At 46.8% G+C, this 15,802-nt stretch overlaps 1 protein-coding gene across 1 annotated transcript in view; it reads left to right on the top strand.

Moving 5' to 3' along the window:
• The first annotated feature begins 331 nt into the window (after positions 1-331).
• Positions 332-15,802, top strand: part of LOC119446964 (homeobox protein Nkx-3.2) — a 164,336-nt gene continuing 148,865 nt past the window's right edge. Inside the window, exon 1 of the mRNA XM_049660722.1 lies at positions 332-481. Coding sequence (XP_049516679.1) covers positions 388-481 — 94 coding nt within the window. The 5' untranslated portion in view covers positions 332-387. The remainder of the gene's footprint in view (positions 482-15,802) is intronic.

Raw genomic sequence — 15,802 nt, 5'->3', positions numbered from 1 at the left:
AAAATAGTAATGCGAGAATAAACATACTTCGGAACGGTATTAAAATTCTAAATTATTAAAAAAAACTTGGTGCATGTTCACGAAGTGACATCTCTGGTCTTTTAAAATCACGTTATTTAAAGCTTCCCACTCGTTCAACATAACAGCTTGTTGCGAGGACTGCAGTTTATTGCGAAATGTCGGAGCAGTCCCTGCGGTTGTTGTACACGCGTACAACGGCACCGTGATCGCCTCTCGACAGCAGAGACGCGACCCTCCGGCGCCCCCTCGCACGTGTGTGTTCGCTGGCCTGCCTTGCACGGCGCCGAGGGGGCGGGCGCGGGAGGAGCTTGGCCCGCCCACCGGGTTTTGCTCGCCGGCGCTCAGAGCGTGCGCGCCAGTGCTGCGATGGAGTCGCCGGACTTCTCCGTGCGCCGCCTACTCAAGGAGCCTCAGCGGGGCCTCGACCTGAGCACTGAGCAGGGCAGGCACGCTCCAGCGGGTGAGTCCATCCTTCGGACCCCCATTTCAGCGATCTTGTAAATAACGAGAGTGTACCTTCATTTGTCGCGAGTGCACGCATGCTGTCTTATGCACTTTTGTCTTTAGTAATTGCGATAGAGTTGTGTAGGAGTGCCACGTGGTGCGAAATGCCTCATGATAATGCTTGGCGTACGCTCTCTCGTGTCGCAAACAGCTACAACGCTGCGAGATCTCGCTATCCGGACATAGGCCAAGAAGTAGGCGCGGTAAACCGGCCATCGCCACTTCATTGTATTTAGCAAGAAAAGAACCCCACGAACACATGGTTAATGAATAAACAAATAATTAGGTTCTGCATTATATAATGACAACAAACAACGAAGATAGCTTCCGCTGCTCTTTTATTTCTCATTTTGTCCAGAGCACGAAGAAAACTTAAACGTGCTTTTAACACGCCTTGCAACTGGCGATTGGACAAGAGCTGTTCTCCAAGTTGAATGCTTATTCCGCGCGTAAAGTAATGTACTTCATAGTGTTTAAGAAAAGATGCTGTGCCACAGACAGACAAGGACGAGAGGGTATTGACACGGACAAGCGCAAGCTTGTCACCGCAGCGCGCCGCGCATGAACCTTTCCTCGCTGCTAAACAAGGAGATAGAAGTTTCACTAGCGCATGCGTTCCCTCTTGAGGCAGCATAAAACACTTCCATAGATATCTTGCTTCTGCCCGAAATCTTGATCCCCCCAAGCAGCGGAGGGCGCACGCAAACTAGACCAGAGCAGGCCATTGTTTCTTATCCAAAGCTTATGTACTCTTGCACGATCATTAACACAGGGGCAAGTTTTCCCGATATATGATTTCCACAGGACAGTGGAATTTCATACACAACACATATCAAGCATTTCAAAAACGCCTGAGCGTGTTTTTTTGCCACTCTATAGTTTTTTTCACCATCAGAGGTGATTCTGGGGGGTAGGCCAGTAAGCTTGCGCGAGAAGGAAAGAACGACAGGCACATTGTACCTACACGCGGTCATCTTGATGTAGATGCAAGTCCAGCTTGAGAGCTGAACTTGCATCCATTAAAACTGATCCTGCCTCGCCTATTCTGGCTGATAATAGCGCCGGCCGCCAAAACCGCCAGTACGTTCATTATCACTGTCTTTCACTAACATTCGAAGCCTGCTGCCTGAGCGCGATCTGGTTTGCTCTTTCCTTGGAGATACCTGTTCTGACATACTTTTATTAACTTGCTGAGCACGAGATCGCGGGATCGAATCCCGGCCACGGCGGCCGCATTTCGATGGAGGCGAAATGCAAAAACACCCGTGTGCTTGCGTTGTAGTGCACGTTAAAGAGCCCCAGGTGGTCAAAATTAATCCGGAGCCCTCCACTATGGCGTGTCTCATAATCAGAACTGGTTTTGGCACGTAAAACCCCAGAAAGAAAAGAAATACTTCTATTTACTCAGACGTGGCTGCGTCGATATATAAGGAACAACGATTTTTTTGTGGTAGCACTTTGTATAATGTATATAGACATGACCGCACCGAAAAAACGAGGTAATGGCGTCCTAGTAGCCATCAAAAAAGCTATATCATCCTTTGTTGTTCATACCGAATGTGATCTGGAGATTCTCTGGGTTGCGTGTTCGTCCCCTTCCGTTAAGGGATTAATCTGTGCTTACGACCGCCCACCAGATGAGGACCATATTTTCGTTCAACTGCTGCGAAACAGTATTGAAAGTGCTATCCAGCAATTTTCCGCGAATAATATTTATATTTTGGTGGCTTTATTCTACCGGATATCGATTGGTCCCAACTGTCTTCTAACAATCGAACTTCAGCGGAGTTCGTCAACTTAGCATTAGATTTTAACCTATTTCAGGTAGTGTCTGAGCCCACAACGAGGCTCGAATGTCCTAGATCTGTTATTTAGAAATGTACCTGAAACAGTTGGCCCCATTTCTTGCCTAGAAGGTTTCAGTGACCATACGTTGCTGCATTTACATGTTAATATTCCGTTACCATTCGCAAGCATCGTTGTCAAACAAATTCGTAATTATAGTAAGGCTAACTATGTGCATATGAACGCTGATCTAACTACGTTTTCAAGTGTTACATTCCTGCTCTCTCTTTCTTGTCGTTCAGTTAATGAAAACTGGGCGCACTTTAAAGACACTCTTTTAGCATTAGTTGATAAGTACGTTCCCCTAATTACAATAGCTAATGATAAGTCTAAACCCTGGTTTAACAAGCATCTTCGTGCTTTACGAAACCGAAAAAAACTACTGCATAAACGAGCTAAAAATTCGAGCTGTCCTTCCGCATGGGCTTGTTACAAAGATTACCTAAATATTTACTACGCCGAAATAATCTCAGCTAAAAACAAGTATTACTCGCAACCTTCCCTTCTGAAGACTGACCCGAAAAATTTTTGGCGAACAATTCCTCCTGATCGTGTCACCCATAACGTAACACTCCTTAATGATAACCAAACCCTTAATTCGGCAAAGTGGAAATTAGTCTCATTTTCTCGTAAACAGTCAAAGGTTTATTTTCCGTACACAATAAACAACTATCCAGTGGCTAGGGCGCAGTCATTAAGTACTTGGGCTTAAATCTCGCATCTAATCTTTCATGGGAAACACATATGAGTATATGCGCAAAAGCATCCCAAACATTAGGCTATTTACGTCGCAACCTAAGTCACTCACCCACTAGCACACGCAAATTAGCTTATGTAACTTTCGTTCGTCCGCAGCTTGAATTCGCCTCGTCAATCTGGTGACCTCATCAAGATTACCTCATTTCAATGTTAGAAGCAGTACAAAACAGAGCTGCCAGATTCATCTCATCCAACTACGACCGGCATTCTAGTGTCACTAGAATTAAAGTAGTCTATTCCCTTCAAGCGTTATGTACCCGTAGAACAATCGCTCTGTTATTTCTGATACACAAATACATTCACGGCACAACACAACAACAAAGTGCGCCAACAAAGTGCGGTACCACGTATATGGAGACGCAGCTTTTGGCATCTCACGGTGGTATTTAAATGAATTTTTTTTCAAGTTCATAACATAACAGTACACAATAAAAACCACTTTGAAGTGCGGTTATGTCCCGTAGTTGTGTTCGGGTCTCAGGAGGATATAGTGACGGCGAACAACTACAGTGACACAAGTCAAGTCACGAAACGAACTGTTTATTGGGCGCAGCTGTACCCAGGAAAACAAGCAGCGCAATGAAAGCGGCGAGTACGCTTGTCGAAATCTGATCTGCGGTTCAATTAGGCGCGTCTGCTTTTATACTCGTAGAAGGTTCCCGCGTAATCACTGGTGCCCGCGTACCTTCCTGAAAGTGCTGCACGGTGCGCGTCGAACATACAATCTGATTACACAAGGTTCGGCGAGAACGTACATCACAGCTAGAATCAACGATAACATTCGAGTAAGTTCCAAATCTTGCAGGCGCGTCTTGCATTGAGCGATAACTTTAACAAATGAATTTTGTGGTTTTACGTGCCAAAACCACGATTTGATTGTGAGGCACTCAATAGTGGGAGACTCCGTATTTATTTAGTCCACCAGGGGATCTTTAACGGGCCCCAATGCACGGGACACGGGCGTTTTTTTTTTTTTTTTGCATTTCGCCCCCCATCGACATGACGGCGGGATTTGAACCCACTGCTTCGTGCTTAGCAGCGCAATACCATAGCCGCTAGATCCCCGTTTTAGCGGGCGAAATGCTCACCCCGGAAAAAGGGTAAATAACTACGTGCGTCAATATTTAGAGGGGCGTTCGCCCCAGCTTTTGGATAACTAAGCTGCAAGAAGCTGCCAGAAAGAATACTGTACATATGAAACGAAGCCCCACTGCAGCATTCATGCAAACGCACCCAAACATGTGTTGCGTCAACGCCCCAGGGGAGAATGAATCGACAGGACGGCGAGCAGTCGCAGCTGGCACGACGCAAGCACGCACGGGAACAAGATTTTTGCGCATGCAAGTGCGGTTGAAGCACTGCGTGGCTTTGTGAGGCATCCATCGGAAACGGTGTCAACCTCTCTCCTTGAGGAGACCCATGCAGTGCACGGCACACTAGCCAGTATATCAAGTCTGGAGCTAAGTTTAAGTCTTTTCTCAAGGTAGATGTACGCATGGTAGCGAAGCTCCCATGGAAGCGCATACGTCCCGCAATGACGGTTTGTGGAGGCACGGCAACGCCGTCTACATTTCGCGGGGCCAACTTCTCGATGGAAAAAAGATGAACGTTGGCCGTTCGAGGCCTGCTGCTCCAAGTCGTCTATGCGGCAGCTCTTATCTCATAACATGACAAGAGCAAGCAACTGTACAAATGAAGCGTAGTAAGTCAGACCATCGCGTCACCATTGATTTACGTGTACACCCATCTGTATTTATAGACCTCATTCTATAACGGCAGGCATTACACCGGCAAGCCTTCGAGAGTTTTGCGTGAATTCAGAGTAATCGGTTTACACAGATTTTGAACTAAGTACCACCATGCGGGTGTTCTTAGCACCAACACACATTTGTTATTTAGTTCTCAAGGTGAAATCAACATTATATAATTCATAAAGGCCACACTTCTTCACTAACACAGCGCGCGTGCCACCTGTAGTTTTTCTCTGCTACTGAAGTCATAGGTAAAACATAACATTTAGCAAAAAGGCAGTTAAAACAAAGTGACTAATCAAATCAGGTTAATACTGTATCATCCAGCCAGTCCTCAGCATCTTCACCACGAAGACCAGCGAATAGATGGGGATCGCGCTGGTGGCCGCTGATGATCACAGAAGGTGCGGCTTGCGGAGGTGGGATGGTTAGGGTAGAAGCGCCAGGCTGCTCGTCCTGCGACATGCTGACGGACAGTGGGCACAAGCGGCGACCCGAACGAAGCTCCAGGGAGTAGGCCAGGGGCGTAGAGGACGGGGAACCAAGAAGCACCTCCACCACTTGTGACGTCACAGTAAGGGCGGACCTTTATTGAGCCCGAGAGACGACACGGCGAAGAAGGGCGGCGTCCACAACCAGCCTGAACAGCCTTCGACAGTCCACACTGATGATGATGCGCCCGCACGCGCGATGAAGATGAGGGGCACACGCATGATGATGATAATGTACAGATGATGAAGAAGTGCACAATAAATGCCCACAATATATATATATATATATATATATATATTGTCATTACTCTTTATGGCTACGTATAAGAGTTTTGACGACATATAAAGTGTTAAATACGTAAATACAATCTCGGCATATCTCAGCATGCATCGCCACGCGCTAACTTCAGAAAGCCACCACAGTTTCGTACTCGTAATTATTCGTGGATGAAAGCAAACAGCCTGTAACTGCACATTTTCCTATTCTACTGACACCGTGTGTACTTATTCAAGTGTTTACATTAGTTACGTATTTGATATTTGATACATAATTTTCATCAACTGGTGTTTGGCTCCGCGAGATGTAGTCGCCCTTCAATCGCACGGAACCGCATTTCAGTCCCGCCTTCGCGACCATGTATTTCAATTTTTAAATTTTGAATTTTGCCATTATTTTTCATAAACGTACAATTTATGGGGGATTTAAGGAAAAAGTTGCGCACAGCAACTTGATGCGCCTCAAAACCCAAGTGAATTGACCTTGCTTTTCTACCGCCAAAACTCTCACCGGGTCACTGACGCGTGCGCACGGACTAGTTGGAACCTTCAGCAAAATTAATAACCATCACCGCTAGCTATTTGTAACATCACGTGCCAGCAACAGGATAACACTTGTGTCGGCCGTATCGACTTGTAAACATTCGCTTGCTAACTAAATTAACAAGTGTGGTATCAGCGCGCAGAGAAAACATGAACACATCACACTCTATGACCGCGTACACTCGCTGTCAAAACGCTCGCGTGAGGATACACGGCTGCAGCAGCGAGCGAAGTGACCTTGCGGTTGTCTGTCGCTTCAAAAGAACATTAACATGTATAAACCGTCTGCATACGCTTCAAAAGAAATAACAGCGACACATAGCTGATTAGCCTTTCCACGCACATACAAAAACCCTTTTCAAGCGCTTTAGCGCTTTATCTCCGTTCCCAGTCATTACGCATATGCGCTGGCAATAAAATACAAACAAAATATCACCCCTTACAAGATGCTAGATCTATTGCTCACTTAACATTGAAGACACGCATTTACCCTACACATCATACGGACATTTGGAGCGTGCCGCATTCCCGAACATCTTAAGGTACGCAGATGCTTCGACACACTCTCCCTGATGTTCTCCTGAATTGTTTGCATGAGAATGAGATAGAAAAAGCAAATGTAAGTAGAAAAGCCTACGCGCTTTTTTTGTTATGCAACTGTAAGGCACATTGTATTTACATTGTGTATATTTTGTATAATTGTCTCAAATGGCATTGATTTACATTGGTACGCGCTTCACATTTTCTTTTGCATCCCATTTTGTTACTCGCACCTGTATTTGTACTGCACTTGTATAGTAGGTGCAACTTAATTGTACTACTATGTGCATTTTCACTGCTTACCGCTGCTCTCTGTCATATAAACGGGGGCCTGAACCTTTGTCAAGTGAACTAGTTTTAAATTTTTGTTGAGGCCTCCCTCCATTTCTTTGTGGAAAAATAAACCTGATTTGACTGAGCCATGGCACTCTGACTGTGCGCCTTATTAGCTGAGAAACTGCTTCTGAAAATATCCTTCAGGCAGGTAACAAATCTAGAAAGTTCACCTGAAGTGTACCTTTGAACTTTGATCTTTGAACTGCGCAAATGCAGAAGGAGCCAACAAGTGCCCTTGCATAGTTGAGACCAAGAGACGGGCAATTCAATCAGGACATTTGGTCGATAGCACATACTTTTTTGTCACTTGGCCTGAAATGTAATATATGAATCTTGACTCACTTCGCCTTACATGATACATGTGTTCATCAGTTTCCATTGGCAAAGATCTAGCCAGAACCTCTGTATTTTCCTCTGTTTACAACTTCACTGTCTCCAAAAACATTCCATTCACAGTATCTTGTGTTTGTCAGTTGCCTCAAGAAAAGAGCTGGTCACATCCTCTACGTTGCTGCCAGTGACACTTCGTGCCACGTTAAAAAAAGAAAAGCAATGAACAGTTCGTAAAAACTGCTGCTGCGTTGGGTGACTGTTGCAGCCCGATGAAAGTCTCCATACACCAAAAACGTTGTCAACTTTATCCTCACTAAGCCTCTAAGTTAGCAAAGATTTGAATCTGACCTTTTTGTTCAAGTAGTCAAAAAGCTCGAGCGTTCTTGTAAGTGTTACCGTTAGTGATACAGCTGCTGAATCACTGAGAAAATACTTGTCAGTTTGACACTCCCCCGTGTTCAAAAATTCACGCAAATCTTGTATCTTCGGCACGCTGGTAGAATTGGGTCTCGGAGCTTCTGCTGGGTGCCTAGAAGAAAAATTACAGCAATCAGCGACTTCATTCCTAAAAATGGCTTTTCAGTAACTTCTATGCTGTCACAGCTTTTGTCTTGTTGTGTCTGATAAAGACAAAATGTTTGTTGAGGTCCCTGTCCAAAGAGCTGAAAAGCATAACCTGCTCTCATTTTCTCTTCTTCTTTCTGGGGTTTTACGTGCCAAAACCAGTTCTGATTATGAGGCACGCCGTAGTGGAGGGCTCCGGATTAATTTTGACCACCTGGGGTTCTTTAACGTGCACTACAACGCAAGCACACGGGCGTTTTTGCATTTCGCCTCCATCGAAATACGGCCGCCGGGGCCGGGATTCGATCCCGCGCCCTCGTGCTCAGCAGCGCAACGCCTTAGCTGACTGAGCTACCCCGGCGGGTCTCTCATTTTCTCAAAATTGTTCGTTGCAACATAAACATTCGATATTCCAGGCTTTCCACTCAATGGGAGTGCACTGTTGCGAAGCTTCAGAGCTTCCTTCACAAACTGTATAGCACTTGTCCATCCGTTGTCTCGTAAATCATGCCGGGATGCCGGTTACGAATATTCTTGACAAGTTGCGGGAAATCAGAAAGAAAATAAAAGAACCGGCTACTGTCAACTGAGTATTACTTCTTGCAGATAACTTAATTCATTGATGCCCTTACATTAAACACTCTCCACATCTTTCTATTCCAAGAGGCTGCATTACATGTTATATAGTCAATAAGAGGACTGCTTTTTCAGTGAGTAATCTGGCCTCAAGCAGAATATTCGTAAGCAAATCAACTTTAACATTCGTATGGCTACGAAAGACACCAAGTACTTCCGTCCAACTGCCAACAAGGGACACGAAGATTACAATTAGGCCGTGATTGCATGGCAAGATATTTTTTTCCTCGCTTGTGTACACCGCGGAGTAAGATAAGACCGGAGCGCCGACTCCGCTCGTCTGGAAGGGACATATTCTGAAACGCCGGTTCCTGCTTCACAGCGTGTTCGCCAGATGGCGCTACTAATGAAGAAAAAAACTGCAGCGGAGAGGCGGGCCCAACAAACAGATGGAGCAAAGGCGCGGACACTCTCTCGCGGCTCCTGCTTGCGTATCTGTTTTGTTGTCTGCTCCGCGCACGCCCTGACGCCTGTAGCGCACATAGCTCTTGCGGTTCACGGAGTGACGTTAGCAGGAGAAACAAGTCATGTATCATTTTATTTAATTTATTTTATGCAGACCAAATGTAGGGCATTTGTCAGGTGGCCTACATGGAACTTTACAAGGCACAGGCACAGAAAATAAACAAATTACGGAAACTAAGACGGAAATAAAAACTATAGGAGATGGTAAGGCGATATAACGGCAGTTCGGGAGGCCTCAAGCAATGACAGACGACAGCGAAAAGAAGTTTTTATGCAAAAGCTGACGTTTATCACTCTTTTTTTTATCTGAGCACGCATCAAGTCCAAAGATGCTTCGCTTGCTTCTTTGTTTCTCGCGGCGCTTTTCGCGTCGCCCGGTTCTCTTGCGAGGAGAATCGCCACATTCTCATTATACATAATAATTGGGAATTCCTGCCAGTGTTTCCTGCTCATTATTTCACGAGAGAAGCTCTGATTATGGGTCTGCATAACTGGGGGAATCATCTCGAAGGCGAGGCTAAGAATTTACAGGGTAGCCAGCCGGTATTTACACTGGCTAACCTCCTTGTCTTTCTTTCCCTTTCTTTTTCTCTCTCTACATTACGGCGTGTCTCTGGACAAGGAAAGGCACCTGCACTGTGTGTAGTTGTAGACAAATTTAAATTGAGCTCCTCTCGTCCTTCCGCATTGGCGTCTTCTGATTCCTCCTGGAATTCAGCATCATTGAGCTACGCCAGGCTTCCCTAAACAAATTGAAGGAACGGCTCCGCTTCGAAGTTGAGGCACTTTCTTTACATCTAGTAGGACATCACCTTTGTCTTTGCTGAAGTAACTATCAAGAATAAGCTGCTTCTCGAAGTGTCGCGAACATATTTTGTCCATTGCTTTAAGCGCTCGCTTGCCTTCAGGAATTTGTTTACGCCACTGGTGCAGTAGCTGAAGATCAGATGGCGCCGCGAAGAGCGAAAACTTCTCTCGTCCTTTGCCATACCTAGATTTACAGCCGGGAACAAAACACTGTCCTGTTGCTCAGTCTCTTCACGCACAAGTATCGAGATACCTTGTTCCGTCAGGCATGAATAAACATACTGCAGACATGGTAAACAAAGCGAGGAAGACGAAAATTTCGCACCTTCGCTTCTGCGCAGACGTAGAGGAGTGAAAAACCAGTACTTGTCAAAAACAAGTTGTGTCTTTTTGTAGAGCATCATTTATCGTCTGCTTCCTCTAAAGACATCTAAAAATGTTTCGTATGCGTGCATAAAAGCGCCACCGCCTGTTTATTTGGGCTTTTATTATTTGTGCGCATATATTTTTTGTGTTTGATTGCTGTCAAATTGAGACGGCCGAGGGTCCACGTTTGTAGCAGACAACACGCTCTACGGGTGCCGCGCTGCCGGTTCTGCGACGCCGTCGCCGCCGTCGCCGCCGGTCTCCGCCACTCAGCGCATGCGCACATGGAAGCGAGCTGTTGAGTGTTTTCCACGCGCCTCGACAGATGGCGATGCGCGATGTATAATTTACGTTACACATTTTGTCCCGAGCGAATGCGTTGCGCGGCGGCGGAGTCGGCGCTCCTGTTTATCTTACTCCGTTTGTACACTCCAAGGTCGACAAAGTGACCCTCAATCTTCCCTCCTGTAGTCGCGGAAAGACTCATTTCATGAATGATGATGCCTCCGTGCCTGTGAAGTTCATCTAGTGTCACCGTTTTCTTTTTTTAGTGCAATCAGCAATTTTTGTTAATTTCATCACCACTCCTGTAGTCAGCTGTGTATTTCCTTATTGTCGTTTCACTTTTAAATGTTACAATTTCCTGCTTTCGCATGTATTGGGCTCCAAAGTTTTGATCTCCGCATTTTAAGTAGTATACACTGTAAAATCTACTCTTTGTGATCGATCATCCCACGTGGACTCTTCATCTTTGAAGTCTCAAAACACTGCCTAACTCCAAGCTTCGATGAGAGATGCTTAATGTTTTATGCAAGCACTTGTTCTGTGGTCGCAGCACCACCGGCTGCCATGTTGACCAGGTCTTGCTTCGTTATCTTTGATGCACGGTTCTTGTTCTTGCACGTGCATGCTTGCAGCTTTTGCGATGTTCTCCTTGGCGCGCATTTCGCAGACTACTGAATCAGGACACGTAACCGGTGGGTGAGAAGTGTCTATCTTAAATATTTGCACACACAGCATGGTGTTCCTTCCTTTGTCACTCTACCAAGGCAGTGTATGCTGAAAGTGATCTCCCGCTTGCGCCACTATTTGGTGGCGCAAGCGGTCTGTAAGACTGCTCGTCAAAAGGACCTCGTCTCTCGCAGCAGCACCCTTACAGAGATTCATTTCTTTCACTTGTTACAAAGCATTCATTAAGTCCTGCACTGTGGTCTTCGCGCGGAAACCGCCAGAGCTATCCTCTGTACGAAACACGGCCTTTTTGGCTCTCACTTCATCTGTGATGGCGTTAAGTGTGCCCGATGTGAAACCAACTCCTTCCGCGTCATGCATCTCGTGCAGAGTCCACCGTTCATTAGGTGGAGTTACCTCCTTAATCTCGGCGACAGTCACGACAGAATTTACATCAACACTTGCGCCCCGTACACACAGTCAGCCTCGCGAACATTAGTAGATCCGTCTAGGTTTATGCTCTCCAGCAGTCGACAACCGTACGTTTTTCCTTAGTCTGTTGACGTATTCGGCCGTGCGTTTTCTCTCGTTCCTTCCCGGCACCACGCTCTGGCTTAAATGTGCCGAGGCATTCGGTAAAATTTTTGGCACGACGTCTGATGTGAGCGTAGGCTTTCCATGCGGTAGACGAACTTCTTCGCCGTTGATTAGGCGTACATAGTCACCCACAACAACGTACGGCTTGAAGTATAGTTCAAAAACTGTACTATCGTCTGTAAGTAGTTTGTCCGCTCGGTACATGTTCCGCTCCCAAAGTCTCCGTCGTTGAGGGTTCGCAGGTGTCTTGGAAAGCGAGGGCTTCTTTGTAGCGTTAAGGCCTGTACACGCTTGAGCCGACCATCGCCACAAGCCGCACCGCACGCAGGCGGTTCAGTGGCAGCGGGCAGTCGGCGCAACCACGCACGAAATTTGATTCACGCTGGGAGCGTGCGAGCGGTGCGCTTCGTATGCACCCTTTTGTTGTCCCAATAGGTAACCAGCTACGGCAACATGCACAAGCGCATTCGCATCCTTTGTGAGCTGGTGACCAGCAAAATTTTGCCCCGTGCCAGTATTTTGTCAATGCCTTTGTTTTCTCATTAGTTATTTTTTTATGACATAGCTCGAGCAGTTCGCATGTGGCGGCATCCGGACTCCGATTTGGGGACGTGACGTCTGTTGAGAGCTCGCAACCGAGAGGCGGGGCAAAGATGTTCGAGGTCGGCAACTATCGTCAACAGCAGACGACACTGGCATATTTTGTCGCAGTGGGTTCAAGCTTCCGCGTCCTGGCGAAAACGCGACTGTTGCGCTGTCACATTCTGTATTACAACTGCATGTGTTGCGTTGGTCCGGTGACCGGGCCAACGGTCACCTTTGGAGCACTGTGCAGTCATCATACCTGCGCTACCTTTTTTCTTCTTTTTTTCCTATTGCTACCGCCTAACGTTACAACATAGATCGCTATGTACTCGGTTCTGTGCGGCGCGATGGCCCATTTTTTGTAGGTGTGCTAGCGAAAGCTTGCAAGGCAGCGCGTGCACGCGAACACACGCGTTTTATTGCGATAGCAATTATATGCACACTCCAAAGCGGATTTCTGCCGTCGGCGTCGCCGTTGTCGTCGCCGCCGGTGTCGCCGTGAGGTTCCGTATGACGTCAATGGCGATGAAATCGTCGCCGCGCTCCGGACGCTGTATGTGCGAGTGAAAGGGGGTGAGGGACGCGCGCTTTCACAGGGAGCGAACGCACGTCGAAGAGCAAACGCGCGTTCTGCGCCGTGCTCCCTGAAGGGCCGCAGAATTAAGCGTCTCTTTCTTCCTTTCCATATATAGAGAGCAAACGCGGCTTTTTCCGTAGCGCAAAAGGCTGTGGGGGGATGGGAGGGAGAGAGAGAGGGAAGGCGACGTTTAGCTGCGGCACCAAATGCGTATTTATATAAAAACGTCGCTCGCGTTCAGTGTGAACGCGGGCAAAACGCCGACGGCATCGACAACAGTTCTGCGCGTTGCTGGTGCTGCTGCATGTCCAAATTTATACAGCTGATAAAACTACTATCCTTACTCCGTATAGCTCTCTACTAATTTGCTATCGCAATTGATGCTTCGCCTTTCGGGTGAAACTGCGAAAATTTTTTTAAGCCAATGAACAAGGGATCAGTCGCAGCAGCAGCGCATATCAAGCTGAAGCGCCGCAGCATTATACAGGGCGTTCATTTTTAAGTTTTAGAGATTTTTTAGAAATCGCCTGTGGCAGGTAGCATAATTCTTATCATTGAGCTGGGTTATCGGATGAAGCGGACATTAGTAGGTCGAGAAATCGAAACCTATATTCAACTAATAAACAAAAATTTACTTATGAACTTCTTAGTTAATTACTTTGACGACACATATTGCGAGCTACGAATTGTAGCCGGTGAGCTTGTCAAGCGTGTCCACTTGGAATGAATTTCCAGAATGACACCAGTTTGAAGATATGTGCCGTCAAACTCGCTCTAAAAATGCACTATTGTTCCACTTACTTTTTTACCAAGATGCTGTTTTATAAATTGCAGCACAAAAGTTAGTGCAACGCCCATGTATTTCGTCCCACACTTTGGGAAATAATATCCCGAAACTGGTGTCATCCTGGAAATTCATTTCAAGTGGATGCGTCTTGCAAACTCACCGGCTATAATTCGTAAAGTTGCATTCACACGACCAGACGGAGGAGGAATTTTCACAGCAGTTGGCGTATCACGTGACGCGCGCGTCATCAAAACGTGCCGTCCTCGCCTAGTCCGGCCTCCTCCGCTCGCGGTCCGGATTGAAAATGCTGGCCGGTATTTCCATCCGTCCGTTTGGCGGTCGTCTGACGTCCATTTAGCGTAGTCAGCGTCAAATCTGTCCACATTGGACAGATTGGCGTGGCTACGATGGCGTGTTGTTGGCTTGAAGCCACGTGTGTTTTTGTTATGCAGCAGTGACCGCATGTGCTGTTGTTGTGGTGCATCGAGAAAGGTGAGCCATGGCTTCGCGCGCATTTCTATTTACTCAAACCACGCAGTCTGCGTCACCTCAACATAAGTGAGGTGCACAAGAAAACGCTAAGTCAAAAGGCAACCGTCACTTTTTTTGCTCATGTTGAGGGATTCACGGCACTATGGAATATGAAACGCGCAGCTGCTAAGCGTTGGAGCCGAGAGTAAGCACGCGGATTCCGCAAACGGCGCTCCGGCTGTGGGAATGCGACCTGACTCGGCGGCGCCGGATTCAAGTGATCACGTGACTGTTTGGCCCGCGGAACAGGCGGGATTTTGCCCTCGCGTGTGTATGCACCTTGAATTGCAATATGTGTCGTAAAGGAATTAACTAAGAAGTTCATTCGTCAATTTTTGTCAGTTAGTTGAATACGTGTTTAGATTTCTCGTGCTACTAATGTCCGGCTCATCGAATAACTCAGCTCAACGATAAGAATTATGCTACCTGCCACAGGCGATTTTTAAAAATACCGTAAAAGTTAAAAATTAACACCCTGTATAATAATGTATTTTGATACAGATGGTTCTATTATCGCGGAATACAGCTGTGTAGATCGATAAGTCACTTCTCTTCACCACCGAATACGCGAGTGAATATTCAACTACGGCTTGTTGATTTACTTGCTCACGTGTTTTTTAGTAGCTGCCAAGTTAAAAGTGACCGTACAATTGAATACATGATAGAATATGACTGTGTCACACAGCGCTTGTGTTTGTTCATTCTGTGTTACGTCGTTGTTCCATTGACGAAATAAGCCGGCGAAACAGTGCCCCGGGGCCCGACCAGGTTACTTACAAACTCTTAGCTAACCTCAAAGATCAGGCCCTAGAGACGCTTCTAGACCACTGCAATGACGTTTGGACATCACGCAAGCTATCGCAAGAATGAAAAACAGCCGAAGTACGCTTAATCCCCAAACTGGGCAAGTCCCCGCACATTGACTACCTGCGGCCGATACCCCTCACATCATGCATAGGCATGGTCATGGAAAGGATAGTGCTCAAACGCCTCCAACAACGCCTGGACGAAACCCAGAAAATGCCAGACATGTTTGGCTTTATACGACATCTTGGGGCCCAGGACGTGCTAATTCAATTGAAGGAGGAGATCATCTTCCCTGCCACACGCCACTCACCACGGGCCATTCTCGCGCTAGACCTGAAGGTGGCAATTGACAACGGGGCACACGAGGCGATCCTACGGAATCTGAACAACACAGGCTGCGGGGAAAGAACCTGCAATTGCGTCGTTGATTTTCCACTTCAGCGCACAGCCATACATCCATAGATACATCCATACATACATCCACAGCCATAGATCGGGCATATATGGAATCTCACCCCATCACATTCGGAAGCAGAGACATTCCCCAAGGCTCAGTTCTCTCCCCGCTTCCCTTTAACATCGCGCTCATACGCCATGCACTATACACATATGATGTGACCCTATGGTTGGGTACAGACTCGTTCGGGGGCTTGCTAAACACCCTGCAATTGGCAGCGGACACGGTATTGAAATATGCAGAGGATAGCGGACTTGTCTGCTCGCCTCAGAA

The sequence above is a fragment of the Dermacentor silvarum genome, chromosome 1 (assembly GCF_013339745.2).
Source record: "Dermacentor silvarum isolate Dsil-2018 chromosome 1, BIME_Dsil_1.4, whole genome shotgun sequence".
Lineage (NCBI taxonomy): Eukaryota > Metazoa > Arthropoda > Arachnida > Ixodida > Ixodidae > Dermacentor > Dermacentor silvarum.
Note: the sequence above shows the minus strand (reverse complement) of the source record. Positions and strands in the feature narration are given on the sequence as shown.